This window comes from Anas acuta, chromosome 29 (assembly GCF_963932015.1).
Source record: "Anas acuta chromosome 29, bAnaAcu1.1, whole genome shotgun sequence".
NCBI classification, from domain to species: domain Eukaryota; kingdom Metazoa; phylum Chordata; class Aves; order Anseriformes; family Anatidae; genus Anas; species Anas acuta.
Genome location: NC_089007.1, coordinates 2,294,683 through 2,307,518, shown reverse-complemented (window position 1 = coordinate 2,307,518; position 12,836 = coordinate 2,294,683). Strand labels below are relative to the sequence as shown.

The 12,836-nt window shown below is 52.0% G+C and overlaps 2 protein-coding genes across 3 annotated transcripts in view; both read right to left on the bottom strand.

The window, feature by feature from the left end:
- The window catches only part of HOXC4 (homeobox C4), a 39,499-nt gene that overhangs the window by 11,104 nt on the left and 15,559 nt on the right, over positions 1 to 12,836 (bottom strand). The gene's annotated exons all lie outside the window — the stretch shown is intronic.
- On the bottom strand, positions 1,048 to 11,359 carry HOXC5 (homeobox C5). Its single transcript, XM_068663290.1, has 2 exons — positions 10,869 to 11,359; positions 1,048 to 10,148 (listed from the first exon to the last, which is right to left on the bottom strand). The coding sequence occupies exons 1-2, from the start codon at positions 11,323 to 11,325 to the stop codon at positions 9,934 to 9,936; spliced, it is 672 nt and encodes a 223-aa protein (XP_068519391.1). The 5' UTR covers positions 11,326 to 11,359; the 3' UTR covers positions 1,048 to 9,933.

The window sequence follows — 12,836 nt, the reverse complement described above, 5'->3', positions numbered from 1 at the left end:
TAATCCCAGGAATGAGAGAATGAGGAGAAAGGGTGGAAAAATTCCCAAGGTGTCGGCGGAGCTGGGCTCTGCTCAGGGACTGCTTTCTGTGGGTTGTGGGGTGCCTCTGTTTGGGGTGGGAAATCATGATTTTGGGCAGGTGAGGGGTGGGCGAAGGAAGGTAGAAAATATAGGGGAGAAGAGAGAAGGAAGGATGAGATGTGTAGAAAAAGAGAAAATGAGAGGGAAAGAAAAGAGATGAAAAAGAGAAAGGTGGGGATGGTGAGGGTGTGAAGAGGAGAAAAGGAAGGAAAGGGGAGGAGAGGAAGAAAGAGAGAAAGGGAAGAAGAGGGAGAGGGAAAAAGAAAGGGAGAGAGAGAAAGTGAGAAAGAAAATGAGAGAGAAGGAAAAAGAGGGAGGAAGGGAAAAAGAGGAAGAGAAAGAGAGAAAAAGAGAGAAAGAGAGAAAGAGAGAAAGGAAGGGAGAAAGGAGGGGAGAAAGAAAGAGAGAAAGAAAGAGAAAGAAAGAAGGAAGGAAGGAAGGAAGGAAGGAAGGAAGGAAGGAAGGAAGGAAGGAAGGAAGGAAGGAAGGAAGGAAGGAAGGAAGGAAGGAAGGAAGGAAGGAAGGAAGGAAGGAAGGAAGGAAGGAAGGAAATTGGATTTTCCAAGGAGAGGGAGAAATGAGGGCAGGGGCGGAGGTGCCGGTACCCGAGCGTGGCAGGAGGGCTCTCCCTGTGTCGTGTGTCGCGACTTTTGCCGGTGTGCGGCCGGGGGGGGGGGGCTCCCCCTGGCCCGAGGTGCGGCTGCGGGCGGGCAGATCAGAGCCAGCTCCTCGCTGCGTGCCCCCCCGCCGGCACCGGGCCCCCGCACAAAGCCTGGGCCCCCCTTGCGTGAGCTGAGCCCCCCCCGGCTCCCCAAACCGCAGCGCAAGGACGGAGATTTGGGGAGGGAGGTGGAAAGGGGGGAGCTGGTGTCCTGGAATCACCATTAAAAAAGAAAAAAAAAATCAATATTGCTTACTGACTCCCTCTTTATATTTTATCTTAATTTTATTTTTAATTTTATATCCTTTTTGCCATCGCCAAAGCCTCGGGAAGGAAAACGCCGTGATTTTGGGAGCGGATGAGCTGGGATTCTGCAGCGAGGTAACGCTGCCGCGGGAGCGGCTCTGTACCAGAGGTCAACAGTAGCCGCTCTCCCTTCCCTTGTGATTATTTTACCGCTGAGAGCGAAGCAGAGAAATCTCTAAGTGCCGAGAAAACATTTAAATATCTCCGTGTCTGTTTACACAAGGGTGCGCGCACGCACGTGGCTGTGCACACGCGGGGCCGGAGCCATCTGGGCAGGCTCCTGGCCGCCTATAGATGCCCACCTATAGATCCCTGCCGGTGTCCTGATAGAAATCTGCCCGGACACACAGCCCAAGCAGGAAGAAAAGAAAAAAAAAAAGAAAAAAAAAAGTCTAAGTGCTGAAATTAGATTTTTTTTCCCCCGCGTTTTTGGCCAAACCGTGTTGCCTTGACCATTTTTCCCTGCGTGGTAAAGGAGAAGAAAAGACTTGGGGATAAAGAGGTGTAAAGCATGTGTCAGTGGAGCGAAAGTAACGTGTGTTTGTTTATTTTCCTTCCTCCCCTCCTTCCTTCTTTCCTAAAAGGAGAGAAAGTGGAGGGGAGGGTGGCAAAGGGGGGGGAGGGGGGGGGGCGCACCCTCGCGTTTGCCAGGCGAGAGAAAAATCGCAAGCAAACCCCCGAAAAAAAAAAAAAGGGAGAGGGAAAAAAAAAAATCGATAACTCGGAATTCAACTCTTGACCGGGAAAACCCAGATCAAAACATCATTTGATAGGAAGGCGCTTTGAGGAGCGGATAATAAATCAATAAAATCAATCCATCAATACCATCGGCGCGGCTCTGCTGGGGAAGACAGGGGCAGAGCGGAGCCGAGCTTCCCAAATTCGCTTTGCCCATCTGGGGGAGCAAAACCCTGCGAGCAGCCACCCCCTGCCGCCCCCATCAGCGCCCCAGTCCCCCCCCAGTAACCTATTTTTCCAGCACCGAGCTGGAGGCGAACAAATTACAATCCCCAGCGTCATTCTCCGTAGTTTTTTTTTTCCTCTCTCTCCTTTTCCTCTCCAATTACGCAGAAAATTATTTTGCTTGGTACCATGAAGTGGCATCTCTTCTGATTATTTAATGTTTTTTTTAACCTAATTCTTCAAATAGACGACCGAACCTGGGAGCAGCAACCCCAAAGGCGAGCAGCGTTCACACTCAACCCCAATGATTCCCAAGCGAAACCCCCAAACCTCCCGAAGAGCTGGCAGCGATTCTCCAGCCCCAGAATTTATTTTTAATGACTCCCCATCCATCACCTAAACGAAGAGGTGGAAAAGGAGAAAGAACCGGCCAAGTTTCACGTCGGTCGCTTAAACTTTCTCCCTTCACCCCAAAATTTGCGAAGCCCTGTAGGGTTCCCTGAACCTTTGGGTTCCTGCTGGAGCCTGGGGTACCCCCGAAACCCTTTTAGATGTTCCCAGGCTTTCGAGCGACTTCGTGTTGTCCCGGAGCACCTTTTAAAGTTTTTTTTCGTGGTTTAAGGGGTGATGGGGGGACGAAGACAACCAGGGGGCTCCCCCAGCCCCTGTGCACCCCCAACCCAGCGATGGAGCTGACCATATTTTTGGCAAGGGGGTTGATTTAGATTTATTTATTTATTTTTAATACCATCTTTCCCCACTATTAAAGACTGGGAAGAAAAGTCGGGACTCACGATATTTCTCAGCATCGGGACGATAGCGCAGTGCCACGGGGGGGGGAGGGGGGGGGACACAGGACCTCCACCCTGCCTGTGGGGTGACAAAGGGAACCCAAGGGCCCCGAGCTGGGGACAGTGGCCTTGTCCCGCAGCCCTGGGGATGTCACGCTGCTCCAGGCGGTATAAAAAAATACAAGTATTTATATTTATTTTGATTTTTGTTAGGTTTTCTACTATCTTGTGACATTCTGTGATTCTACAGCCCCTCGGTGACTTGTTCTGGGCAGGGATCGCAGGGCACGCAAACCTATAGGGACGAAGCCCTATAGACGAGCCCTATAGCGCCCTATAGATGCCCATTGCTGCATAGGGCGTAGGTAAACGGCCCCCCCGGGGAGGTGCACACGCCTTCCCAGTGGGACGGGGGAGGGAATTTCCCCTCCATTCCCACGAGGGAGACCAAAACCCGGCCTTCAAGCACCACCCCCGTGTTTCTCGCCAGACCTCGGGAATGTTTCGCTCCGGGGGCAGCCACAGGGGGAGCCGAGGGCAGAGACCCCCTTTGCGGGGGGGTCGGACAGAAAACGATGCTGACGCTGGAAATGAAGGAGATTTCCGCAACGGGGGCTCCGCATTGATTTAAGCTGCCTGGACGCGGCCCTATCCTCGCACCCACCCCAAAAAGCCCACCCCTCAAAAAAGCCCGGCGTGCCCCAGATAGCATTTTGTCGGAAAAAATGCCGAAAAGCCGCCAGAAGCCCCCCCGGCCCAAAACATCCCCTGCACCCCCCAGATTTAGTCTTGGCAATGGCCTCGTTTGGCCCACGAGTGGCCCCCGGCCCTGAAGCCAAAAACAGGGGCGTGGGGGGGGCCAAAGAGGAGGGGGCAGCGAGGGCTGGGGGGAAGTTTCGACACCCCCACCCCCCCCACATAAAGCACCTCGAGGAGGGGCTTAAACCCCCCGAAACAACAACACCACAGGGCCGAGGGGGCTGCCCGGGTCCCAATGCTGGGCTGCTCTCTGTTTTTTGGGGGGGGGCTTGACCCCCCCCACGGGGCTTTGGAGATTATTTTTGGGGGCCCTAACCCTGTCATCGTGTCCCTGCCTCTCTCTCCAGCCTTACCCCAGATTTGTCCCTGCCCAAATTGTCTGCAACCCTGCTCCCCCCCCGGTGCACCCCAGGGTGGGGGGCAGCCCCCTCCCCTGCACCCAGCTCAGTGGGGGTCCCTGCGAGGGGGGCTCAGCACCCACAGAGCTCCTGCACCCACAGGGAGGTTGCACACGTGAGTTGGGGGGGTTGTGGGCGTGCAAGGCCCCGTGCATGTGCACGCATTTTAGCGGGGGGGTGGGGGTGCACAGCTTTGTAAGCACGTGCACACTTGTGTGCATGCGTAGGAGCGTGCAACCGTGTGCCTGCACGTGTGCAAGCGGGTGCATTTGCACGTCTGTGCAAGTGTTTATGCCCTTATGCAGGATTTGCTTGCTTGCACGTGTGTGTGCACGCGTGTGCATGCCTTTTGCACGCCTGTCCGTGCACACACGTGTGCACGAGTGCGTTTGCGCATGCACACGGGGGTGTAACAGGGAGTGGGTGCACATGGGTGGCTGCTCCCAGGTGGAAATCACTTCCCGGGGCATCTCCTGCGCGTAAAGTTCTGGGGGGCTCCCTCACCGCTATGGGGGGGGGGGCGGGCACGGAGCCCCCCATCCGAAAAAAACTCTCGTTCCCCCAGTCAAACTCACTCTCCCAGTGTCACACGCATGTCCCAGCCAGTGCCACCAGGCCTGCGGGGGGACTGATCCAGGCGAATCACGCCCCCCCCCCCTCAAAACCCACATTAGGAACCTGAAGCTCCCCCAGAACACACCAATCGTGGCACCCCCGGGGACAGCATCCACCCCCCCCCCCCAACGCCAGGCTTGAGGCCTGGGATAAACCCAGGAGGACGGGGCCTAGCAGAGGGGTGCAGGCCCGGGGGGTTCGGGGGGGGGCACAAAGCTGAGCATCACCCCCCCAGCACCCAGAGCAGCAGGACTCCCGTGGAAAATAACGGGGGGGGGTGCCCCACTGCTCCCCCCGGGACTGGCTCCACGCAGGGGTGACGCCAAAGTGGGGGTCGAGGGGGCCAAGCCACCTCTACCCCCCCCAGTTCCTTGGCTTTGCTGCAAGTTTGACCCCCCCCGACGGGACCCCACATCCTCTTTTTGCTTTTTTTTGGGGGGGGGGGATTCCAGGGCCTCCAGGGCTTTCCAAGCACAGGGGGCTCCCCAGACTCGGACGTGGGGGGGGGGGGTTGCAGCCGCCTTCCACGAGTGGTCACCCCACGGGGGACAAACTCGGTACACGGAGGGGAGGGGGGGCCCGGACACCCCCGGAGCAGCCTCGGGAGCGGCCCAGCCTCCGCTCACCTGCACCGGCCTCGCTCCCGCCTGCCTCCGCCTCCGCGCATGCACTTCGTTCGTCAGGGGTGGATTTTTTTTTTAATTTCCTTTTTTTTTTTTTTTTTTCCCTTTCCCCTCCTCTCTTTGCAAAGCCCAACTCTCACCGCACGGGGAGGAAAGAAGAAAATAGTAATAAATAAATAAATAAATAAATAAATAAATAAATAAATAAATAAATGAAATACATTTCCAAACCCCACGCAGACATGAAGAAATCCGCTTAAACTCCTCGCCACGGGGGTGGGGTGGGAACTGGGGACCACGCACCTTCGGGCTGTGCCCTGGGGGGGCCGGCTGGCGGGGGGGGGGAGTGGGTTGCTAAACCAGTACCATAGAGACCTCTTTGGCCTTATCTCGTCTCCAGCAGCCCTGGGGAGGGGAGAGGCGCTGAGATTCCTGCCCGATAAGATGCTCGCCTGCAGCTCGCCCCTTGCAAAACTGCTCGCATTCCTGCCCAACTCCCACGGAAGAAGGAGGAGGGGTGGGGGGGTGGGGGGGTGGGGGGAGAGGCTAATTTTAGTTTGCAATTCTACGAACAAAATAATATTCAAAAAAAAAAAAAAACAAACAACGACGACGACAACAACAATAAATTAAATAATAAATAAATAAATAACACGGAAGGAGAGCCGGGGAAAAGTGCGAGCGAGGCAAAACTTACGGAGGTCGCCGGGGGATGCTCGGGGTCCGCGCTCCGCCTGGAGCCCCGCCGCCGCCGCGCTCCGCACTAAAGCGCCTGTCCCACTGTCCCAGCATTAAACAGCTCTAGCAGCTGCGATGGTGGACAGTTAAGATTATATATGATGTAAATATATTGTGGGTTTGTCAGCTCCCCCAAACCATAAAACTTAGTTTAATGACATCACGTGCTCCCTGAGAGCCATTCAGGGCTTTTGCTTAGGGCCATCCACATAAATAACCTTCAAAAGTTTTAAACTACTAAATTCACATAGAAGCCATGAGTATTTCTGCTAATGTTCTCATGTTCTCGGTGAAACTAAAAGAGCTTTGCTTTTTTTAAAAAAGTCCTGGATTTATATAAAAAAAATGCAACTTTGGTTTGTTTGTTGTTTTTGGGCCATTTTAAGTTCTCACTGGGTTGACACGGATGACGGGGCAAGGTAAGTCCTTTTCTATTTCCTTCTTGTTCGGCAGAGTCTTTGGGAAGGGATTGAGCAGCCGAGAGGGGAAATAAAAGGCAAATCTCTTCAAGACAGCACCAGCAACAACATCCACCAACCATCAACCAGTCCTGAGCAAAATACCCCTAAAGAAGAGAGGGACGAGGGGTCCAAAGAGCCCCCCGGGCCCCCTCGCCCCCCTCCCCAGGGCAGGATGAGCGAATAATTAATCATAAGTAACTGCCTCCGCTCCGCAGGGTGGAAATCCGAAAGTTTGAATTTTAAAGTCTTAGGGTTGTGTTTCTTAAATTATTATTACTATGATTATTTTCGACTGCTCTCGCAGATAAAACACGAGTGGTCTCCGAGATGGTTAACCCTTGCCTTGACGAAACCAAGACGCCTTGACAGCTTCCCGGTTAAAAAGGGAGAGAAAAGGCGCTGTTAAAGTACGAAATGTAATCAGAAAACAAATAATAATCAAGAGACGGCGCAATAATACCGGTGAGAGTGAGGGTAATACATTGTTTAAGAGAAAATAGAACGGAATAATGAGCAATTACCAGTACACGCCAAGAGGTTTTTGTGCCTGAACAACCAGTCAATAGATTTACACAGCATGGGTAAAAAATAAAATCCTAAAAGGAGATGATTGGAATCGCTACGAGCCCTACCAGCCTCGCTGCAATCACCCCAGGCCCCAAGTCAGGGAGCCCCAGTGGTGAGCAAAAACTGGCTCAGGCAGCAAATAAATGTGCAAGGCGAGCTCTGCTTGGCTTTGCAGTATTTCACTCCAAACGGACGGCAAAATGACAGTTGGGACAGCAAAAAATGGGGATTTTCGCCTGACTGTTAAATGACAGGAAAATTAAATGTCGCCGGGCTTGCGCGAGCATTCTTTGCGGCTCGCAACTCGCCAAATAACCAGAACGCAACGTCCACAAATCATAAATAAATGCAAAAAACTAGAGAGAGAGATAGAAAGGAAAAGCCCTCCAGGCTCGGGACGCCTCGTATAATAGCGAGAGATTCCCCACTTGAGCACGCTGTGCTAATTGTACCCGTAAAGGCAGCCGGAGCTGCTGCTGGAAGAAACTTTTGTTTGCAGGTTCAGGAAATTGTTCCATTGTTTCCGCTGTGTAAAGGAAATCCTATAAAGTTTTATGGAGCTTATTGGCTTCTCCAAGCATTTGTTTCTCCTGTAAAGAGCTCGGAAGACACGGGAGGAGTGACCCTGAGTGTGTGTGTGTGTGTGTGTGTGTGTCTGGGTGCACGGAGGCATGTGCCTGCGAAATATAGGTGCAGCTCTATGCAAATATTCCCGCAGACGTATGGACGTGTGCGCGCACCTCGCCGCGGTGCACGAGCGGCTCTATGGGGTTTGTGCGCCCGCCGTCCGCGCCCGCGGGCGGCGGCGAGCACGTGGAGAGGCACGGGGAGACCCTACACAAACAAATTTTCGCAGCCCCGCGCCTATGCCATATGGCTGTAGGGTTGGAGAAGTCCATATGGAGCCAAGTGTGAGCCTCCGGGACGGATGCGCACGCCCGCTGCAACGCGTGTTTCCACCCCGGGAGCAGAGCCCATGTGTTCCGCATTAGGCCCTCCGCGTTAGAAGAGAGCAAACACACCAACAAATATTTTAAAAAGCCGAGGAAAAGGTGTTTGGGAACAGAGCAGCAGGGAAGCGAGGAGGGGAGCAGCCCCCAGCCCTGACCCCAGCACCTCCATCAGCCCTGGGCCCAGCACAGGGGCTCTGGGGGGGTGTAGCTCCCCCTTTCCACAGAGCATCCCTGAAAGCAAAGCCTCTCTCCAGGCTGGGGGGGGGACGGACACAACAGGGCCTGGAGCCCCCCTACCCGCCAGACCGCCCCCCAAGCCCATCCCAGTCACCTCCAGTTAGGCACTGGGACATCCTTGCCGAGTCCAGGTGCTGCCCAACCTGCGGAGAGAGGCACCGGCTGCGAGACTTTGGGCAAAATCCTTTCCCCCCGACTACACATTTGGGGAGAGAAGAGGAGGGAGGAAGGGGGAAAGGGGTGGGGGAGAGAAAGACACAGGGTAATTTTAAACCGATATTCCTATTAAAATGCCATCTGCCAGCCGAGAACACCAGCCTGGAAGGAAAAGCCCGAGAGAAAAAAAAAATAATAATAAAAAAACAAGCCCGAGCTGGGACATGAGCAGCTCACCGGGCGCGTCCATAAAGGCCCAGCCAGGAGCTAATCACTAAAAAAAAAAAAATCTTTTTCCCCCCCTTCCCAATACAGCTCTGGGAAATAGGAAGAGCAGCACGTACCTTTTCCGGGGAGGGGGAGAAGGACATTCTGCGCTAAAGCACCCCTCCACCCTCTGCTCTCCCGAAAACTGCTTTTAAAAAATAGAAAAAAAAAAAAAATAAAGAATCAATACTTTGCCAAAGTAGCAGAAAGAGCAGAAAGCTGCTCCGAGACGGGGAAGGAGCACAGAAAGGCATCTGCCCGGCACGCCAACTTTTTGGGTTATTTACTGTTTATTCCATATGACAAAATATAAGTTTCATGGTCCTCTCGCACACGAAGCGGCACCCAATAAATATACCGAGTACATTATTGCGGAATTAAAGAAAAAAAAAAAAAAAGTTACTGCAATGGACTGAATTTAGACAAAGATGTACAAATCTGGGTTCGCCTTGGCCTTTTAATATATATCTTAGCATTTAGCAAATCTACATTAATTACGCAACAAATAAATACACAATAATATTAAGTCCAGAGGCTATTTCTCCCTCCCCCACCTCCCATGCTGCACTCTCCTGCCCGGAGATTTCGGAGGGTCCGCGCAAGCCGGTGTCTCCCGGTCTATTCATTTCTTTTATATGCAAATAATAATAAAATAACGCCATCCGAGTGCCACGAAAAGCCCCCCCGGGGACCCCCCCCGGCCCCTCTGCGAGGCTTTGCGGGGGGCTGAGGACAAGTGCAGGGAGGCAGCGGTGAGGCTTTGCCGAGCCGCAGCCAGGGTCAACATTTTCCTTCCGACTTCAGGGAGCAGAGCGGGGGGGTCCTGCCCGAGCATCCCGGCAGGCAGATGGGGGCTCACCCCCCCCGCCCCCCAAACACACACCAGCCATTTCCTTTCCCCAGAAGGGCGAGCAGAGGGCAAAGAGGAGGCTGGGACTTCAGGCTTGGCGTTTGGCTCTGGGTTTTTTGTTCTTTTCCTCCTTCGCCAGCTCTCTGATTTTTTTTTCTATTTTTATTTTTTTTTCCTATGAATATTGCAATTTTTAGAGCTGACGGATCACGACCCAGCCACCCTGCGGATTTATATATTTTTTAGCCTTTTTTTTTTTTCTTTTTCTTTCTTTTTTTTTTTTTTTTTTTCTCGAGCAACCTCACGGTGATTTTTTTTCCCCAAACAGCGCACAGGTTAGGACACTTAGTAACAACCTAAAGAGCGATACACTAAATTTTGCATGAAGCTAACAGCGGGTTTTTGCATACTAACAAGAGATCTCCTTTGTCTGACGGATTTGTGAGGGTACGGACCAGAGTCCATTCAGCATCTCCCTCCCTCCCCACCCCGAAATAAAAGTTTCCTCAAGGTAGCTTACACCAGAACTCGTGGAAAGAGCTGGACCCCCATCTCCTGCGAGCCCACCTAAAGAGCCTCTTTGCTTTTCAACTTGGAATCTTTCTTCCACTTCATCCTCCGGTTTTGAAACCATATTTTGATCTGTCTCTCGTTCAAGCACAGGTTGTTGGCTATCTCAATGCGCCTCCGCCGGGTGAGGTATCTGTTAAAATGAAATTCTTTCTCCAGTTCCAGAGTTTGGTAGCGGGTGTAGCTGGTCCGGGACCGTTTGCCATCCGTTTCTGGAAAACGCAAGACACCACATGAAAAGCCAAACCGATCTGGAGAGATTTATTTTTGTATTTTTTTATTTTATTTTATTTTTTTATTTGTTAAGGATAAAATCGGGGTACAACAGCGGGATACAGAGAAGTTTGCTGGGGCACTTCGGGCACTTGGGCTTTGGTCACGCAGGGAGGCTGGGAGTGCAGGAGCCTGAAATCCTTCATTCCCCAACACCTTCAGCCCCAAGTCCCCCCCTTCCTTCCAAGGCACAGATCAAACGCATGTAGATTAGCCAGAAGTGAACCTGTTTCCTCTCAGACAATAAGGAAGTGTACAAAGGAGGGAAATATCTTTTCTTGGGGCTCTCGCCTTTCTTTTCCTCAGACCTGGGAAGGTGGAGGGGAAAATTCTGCCCACGCTTCCCTCCCTCCACCTTCGCTTCTGGTGTCTTTTTTTAAAGCTCACCCTAAAAGAACATGTGTATTTCAAGTTATTTTTAACCCCCCTTCCCAAAAAAATGGAATATTGCCTTTTATACACGTTTTGTTTCTATGATCCAATTATGCTGTCATAAATTTGGGCGTATATAGCCTCTAAGCCTTTTAGTGGACAGTTTTACGAGCAATTGATGCCTTAGTCGTAAAATTTACGACCTCAGGTTTTTTATTATTTGCCCCGTATGGCCTATAAAACCAAGGCAAATCCTGTGAAACAAAATCAAGAAGTGAAAGTTTTACCATGGCTCATGTGTAGTTTGGTCATCCACGGGTAAATTTGTGGAGGTTGTTGCTGCTGCAGTTGTGGTCCTCCTTGTTGTGCTGTTTGCACGGGCTCAGCTTTGATTTCACCAGAGCTCTTAGATCTCTCCTCCAGCGCCGTGTTAGCAGTCTTCTGACTGTAAATTCCGGGGTTTAGAGGTGCCTGGTCGTCTCTGGCTAAAGGATGCCCTGAAGAACCCATGACCGTGCAGGAAGGTCGCTCGGGGTTAGCTCGGGGGGCTGCAGACATGTCCAAGCCGCTCAGAGAGTTGGCAGCCCCAGAGGAGGGGAATGTGATGCTTAGATCCAAGCCACTGTAGCAGTACCTGGATGACTGAACCTCAGGCACACTTCCATAATTTCCATAACTTTGCATGGCATAGGCAGGAACATTGGGACTTTGCTTATAAAACGAATTGGCGACGTAAGAACTCATGGCGGAGGAGGGGAAAAAAAAAAAAACGGGGGGGAAAAATTTGGGGAGGGGGGGGATTTTTCCTTCTTTTTTTTTTTTTCCTTTTTTTTTTTTTTTGTGCAACCGCTTTGATTGGGGTGATTTGTGGCCCTTTGAAGTTCAGGGGTGGGGGGGTAGGGGGGGGGGCGTTTTGTTCCTCCTAAAGTGCAGAATTTATAGGTGGGGATTCTTCTTTCTTTTCCCCCTATATGCTCTGCCCAAATATGGGATATTTAAGTGGCGTCACGTGAAGGAGCCGGCCAGTCATCAATTTGCCTTGATGACCCCGGGCGGGTTATTGATGGGCGCCCGCGAAGCGCCGCGGAAGGCGCGGGGGTGCGCGGGGGGTGCGCGGGGGAGCGCGCCGCGGGACGGCGAGGCGGCAGCGGCACCTAGCGCCCTGCCCCGGCACCGCACCGCCGCTCCGCACCCCCCCGCGCAGCTCCGCGCCTCCCCCCCCCCCATCCCTCCGTTCCCACGTTTTTATTTTTTTCTTTTCTTTTTTTTTTTTTTAATTATTACTATTATTATTTCCTCCGCCTTGCGCGCATCCCCAAATGGCATCTCGTGGGAAAGGCTCGGTTTTGAGTGGGTGCGAGCTCGCAGCAGCGCGTTGGCTCCGCGTAATAAATCTTGGCGTATTTTTTTTTTTTTTTTTGCTGGCTGGGTGGAAGGAAGCACTTTCCCCGTTGCTTTTTTTTTTTTTTTTTTTTTTTTTTTTTTCTTTTCAGATTTAGGGAGTGGTGGCGGTCGGGGAAGCTCCTTAGCGCTATGCACGGGCTGCTCCTCGCATGTAGCTCCTCCAATGCGCCAAAGTTTACATTCCTGTTACCTTTCCCCCTGCAATTTATTGCTGGCAGAAGCCTGGATCTTGCCTGCTGCTCGCTGAGAAACCAGCCCTCTCTTCAAAGGGCACTGAGAGGGAAATAAATGCCTCCAAATCTGACTTTCCAGCCCTCCCTTCTGCACTGGAGCAGGGTGTGTGTGCGGTGGGAGACGAGCAGCACCGAGCCCCCCAGCCTGCTGCGGCTCCGGGCTCCGCATTACAGACCTGAGCACATTTCTTTATATTCCGTATCCATCCAATACCTAGATAACGCCTTCAATGCGCTGGGTGTTGCGTATTGCCTTCCTTCTCTCTGTAGACGCTGAATTATATATGTGTGGTGGTGGATATACGTATGGTTTTGTCCTTTTTTTTTTTTTTTTTTTTTTGAAATTCAAAATGGTTTACACCCAGGGAGCCTCCTGCTCCCTGTCCAGGTCGCTACCCTCTTGCAAAACGCTCTTGGCTTGTGGTTGGTGGTGGTGTTTGCTTGTTTTGTTTCGTTTTAAGACAGATTTTTTTCGTCTTTCCTGCGCCTTTCAAAAATCGCCTGCACATTCCAGGCTGGAGACGAGCAAAGGATGGGCTGAAAAATCCTCCCCGGGCTTTTTTTTTTCCTTTTTTTTTTTTTTTTCCTTTTTTCCTTCTTCTCCCTTTTATTTATTTT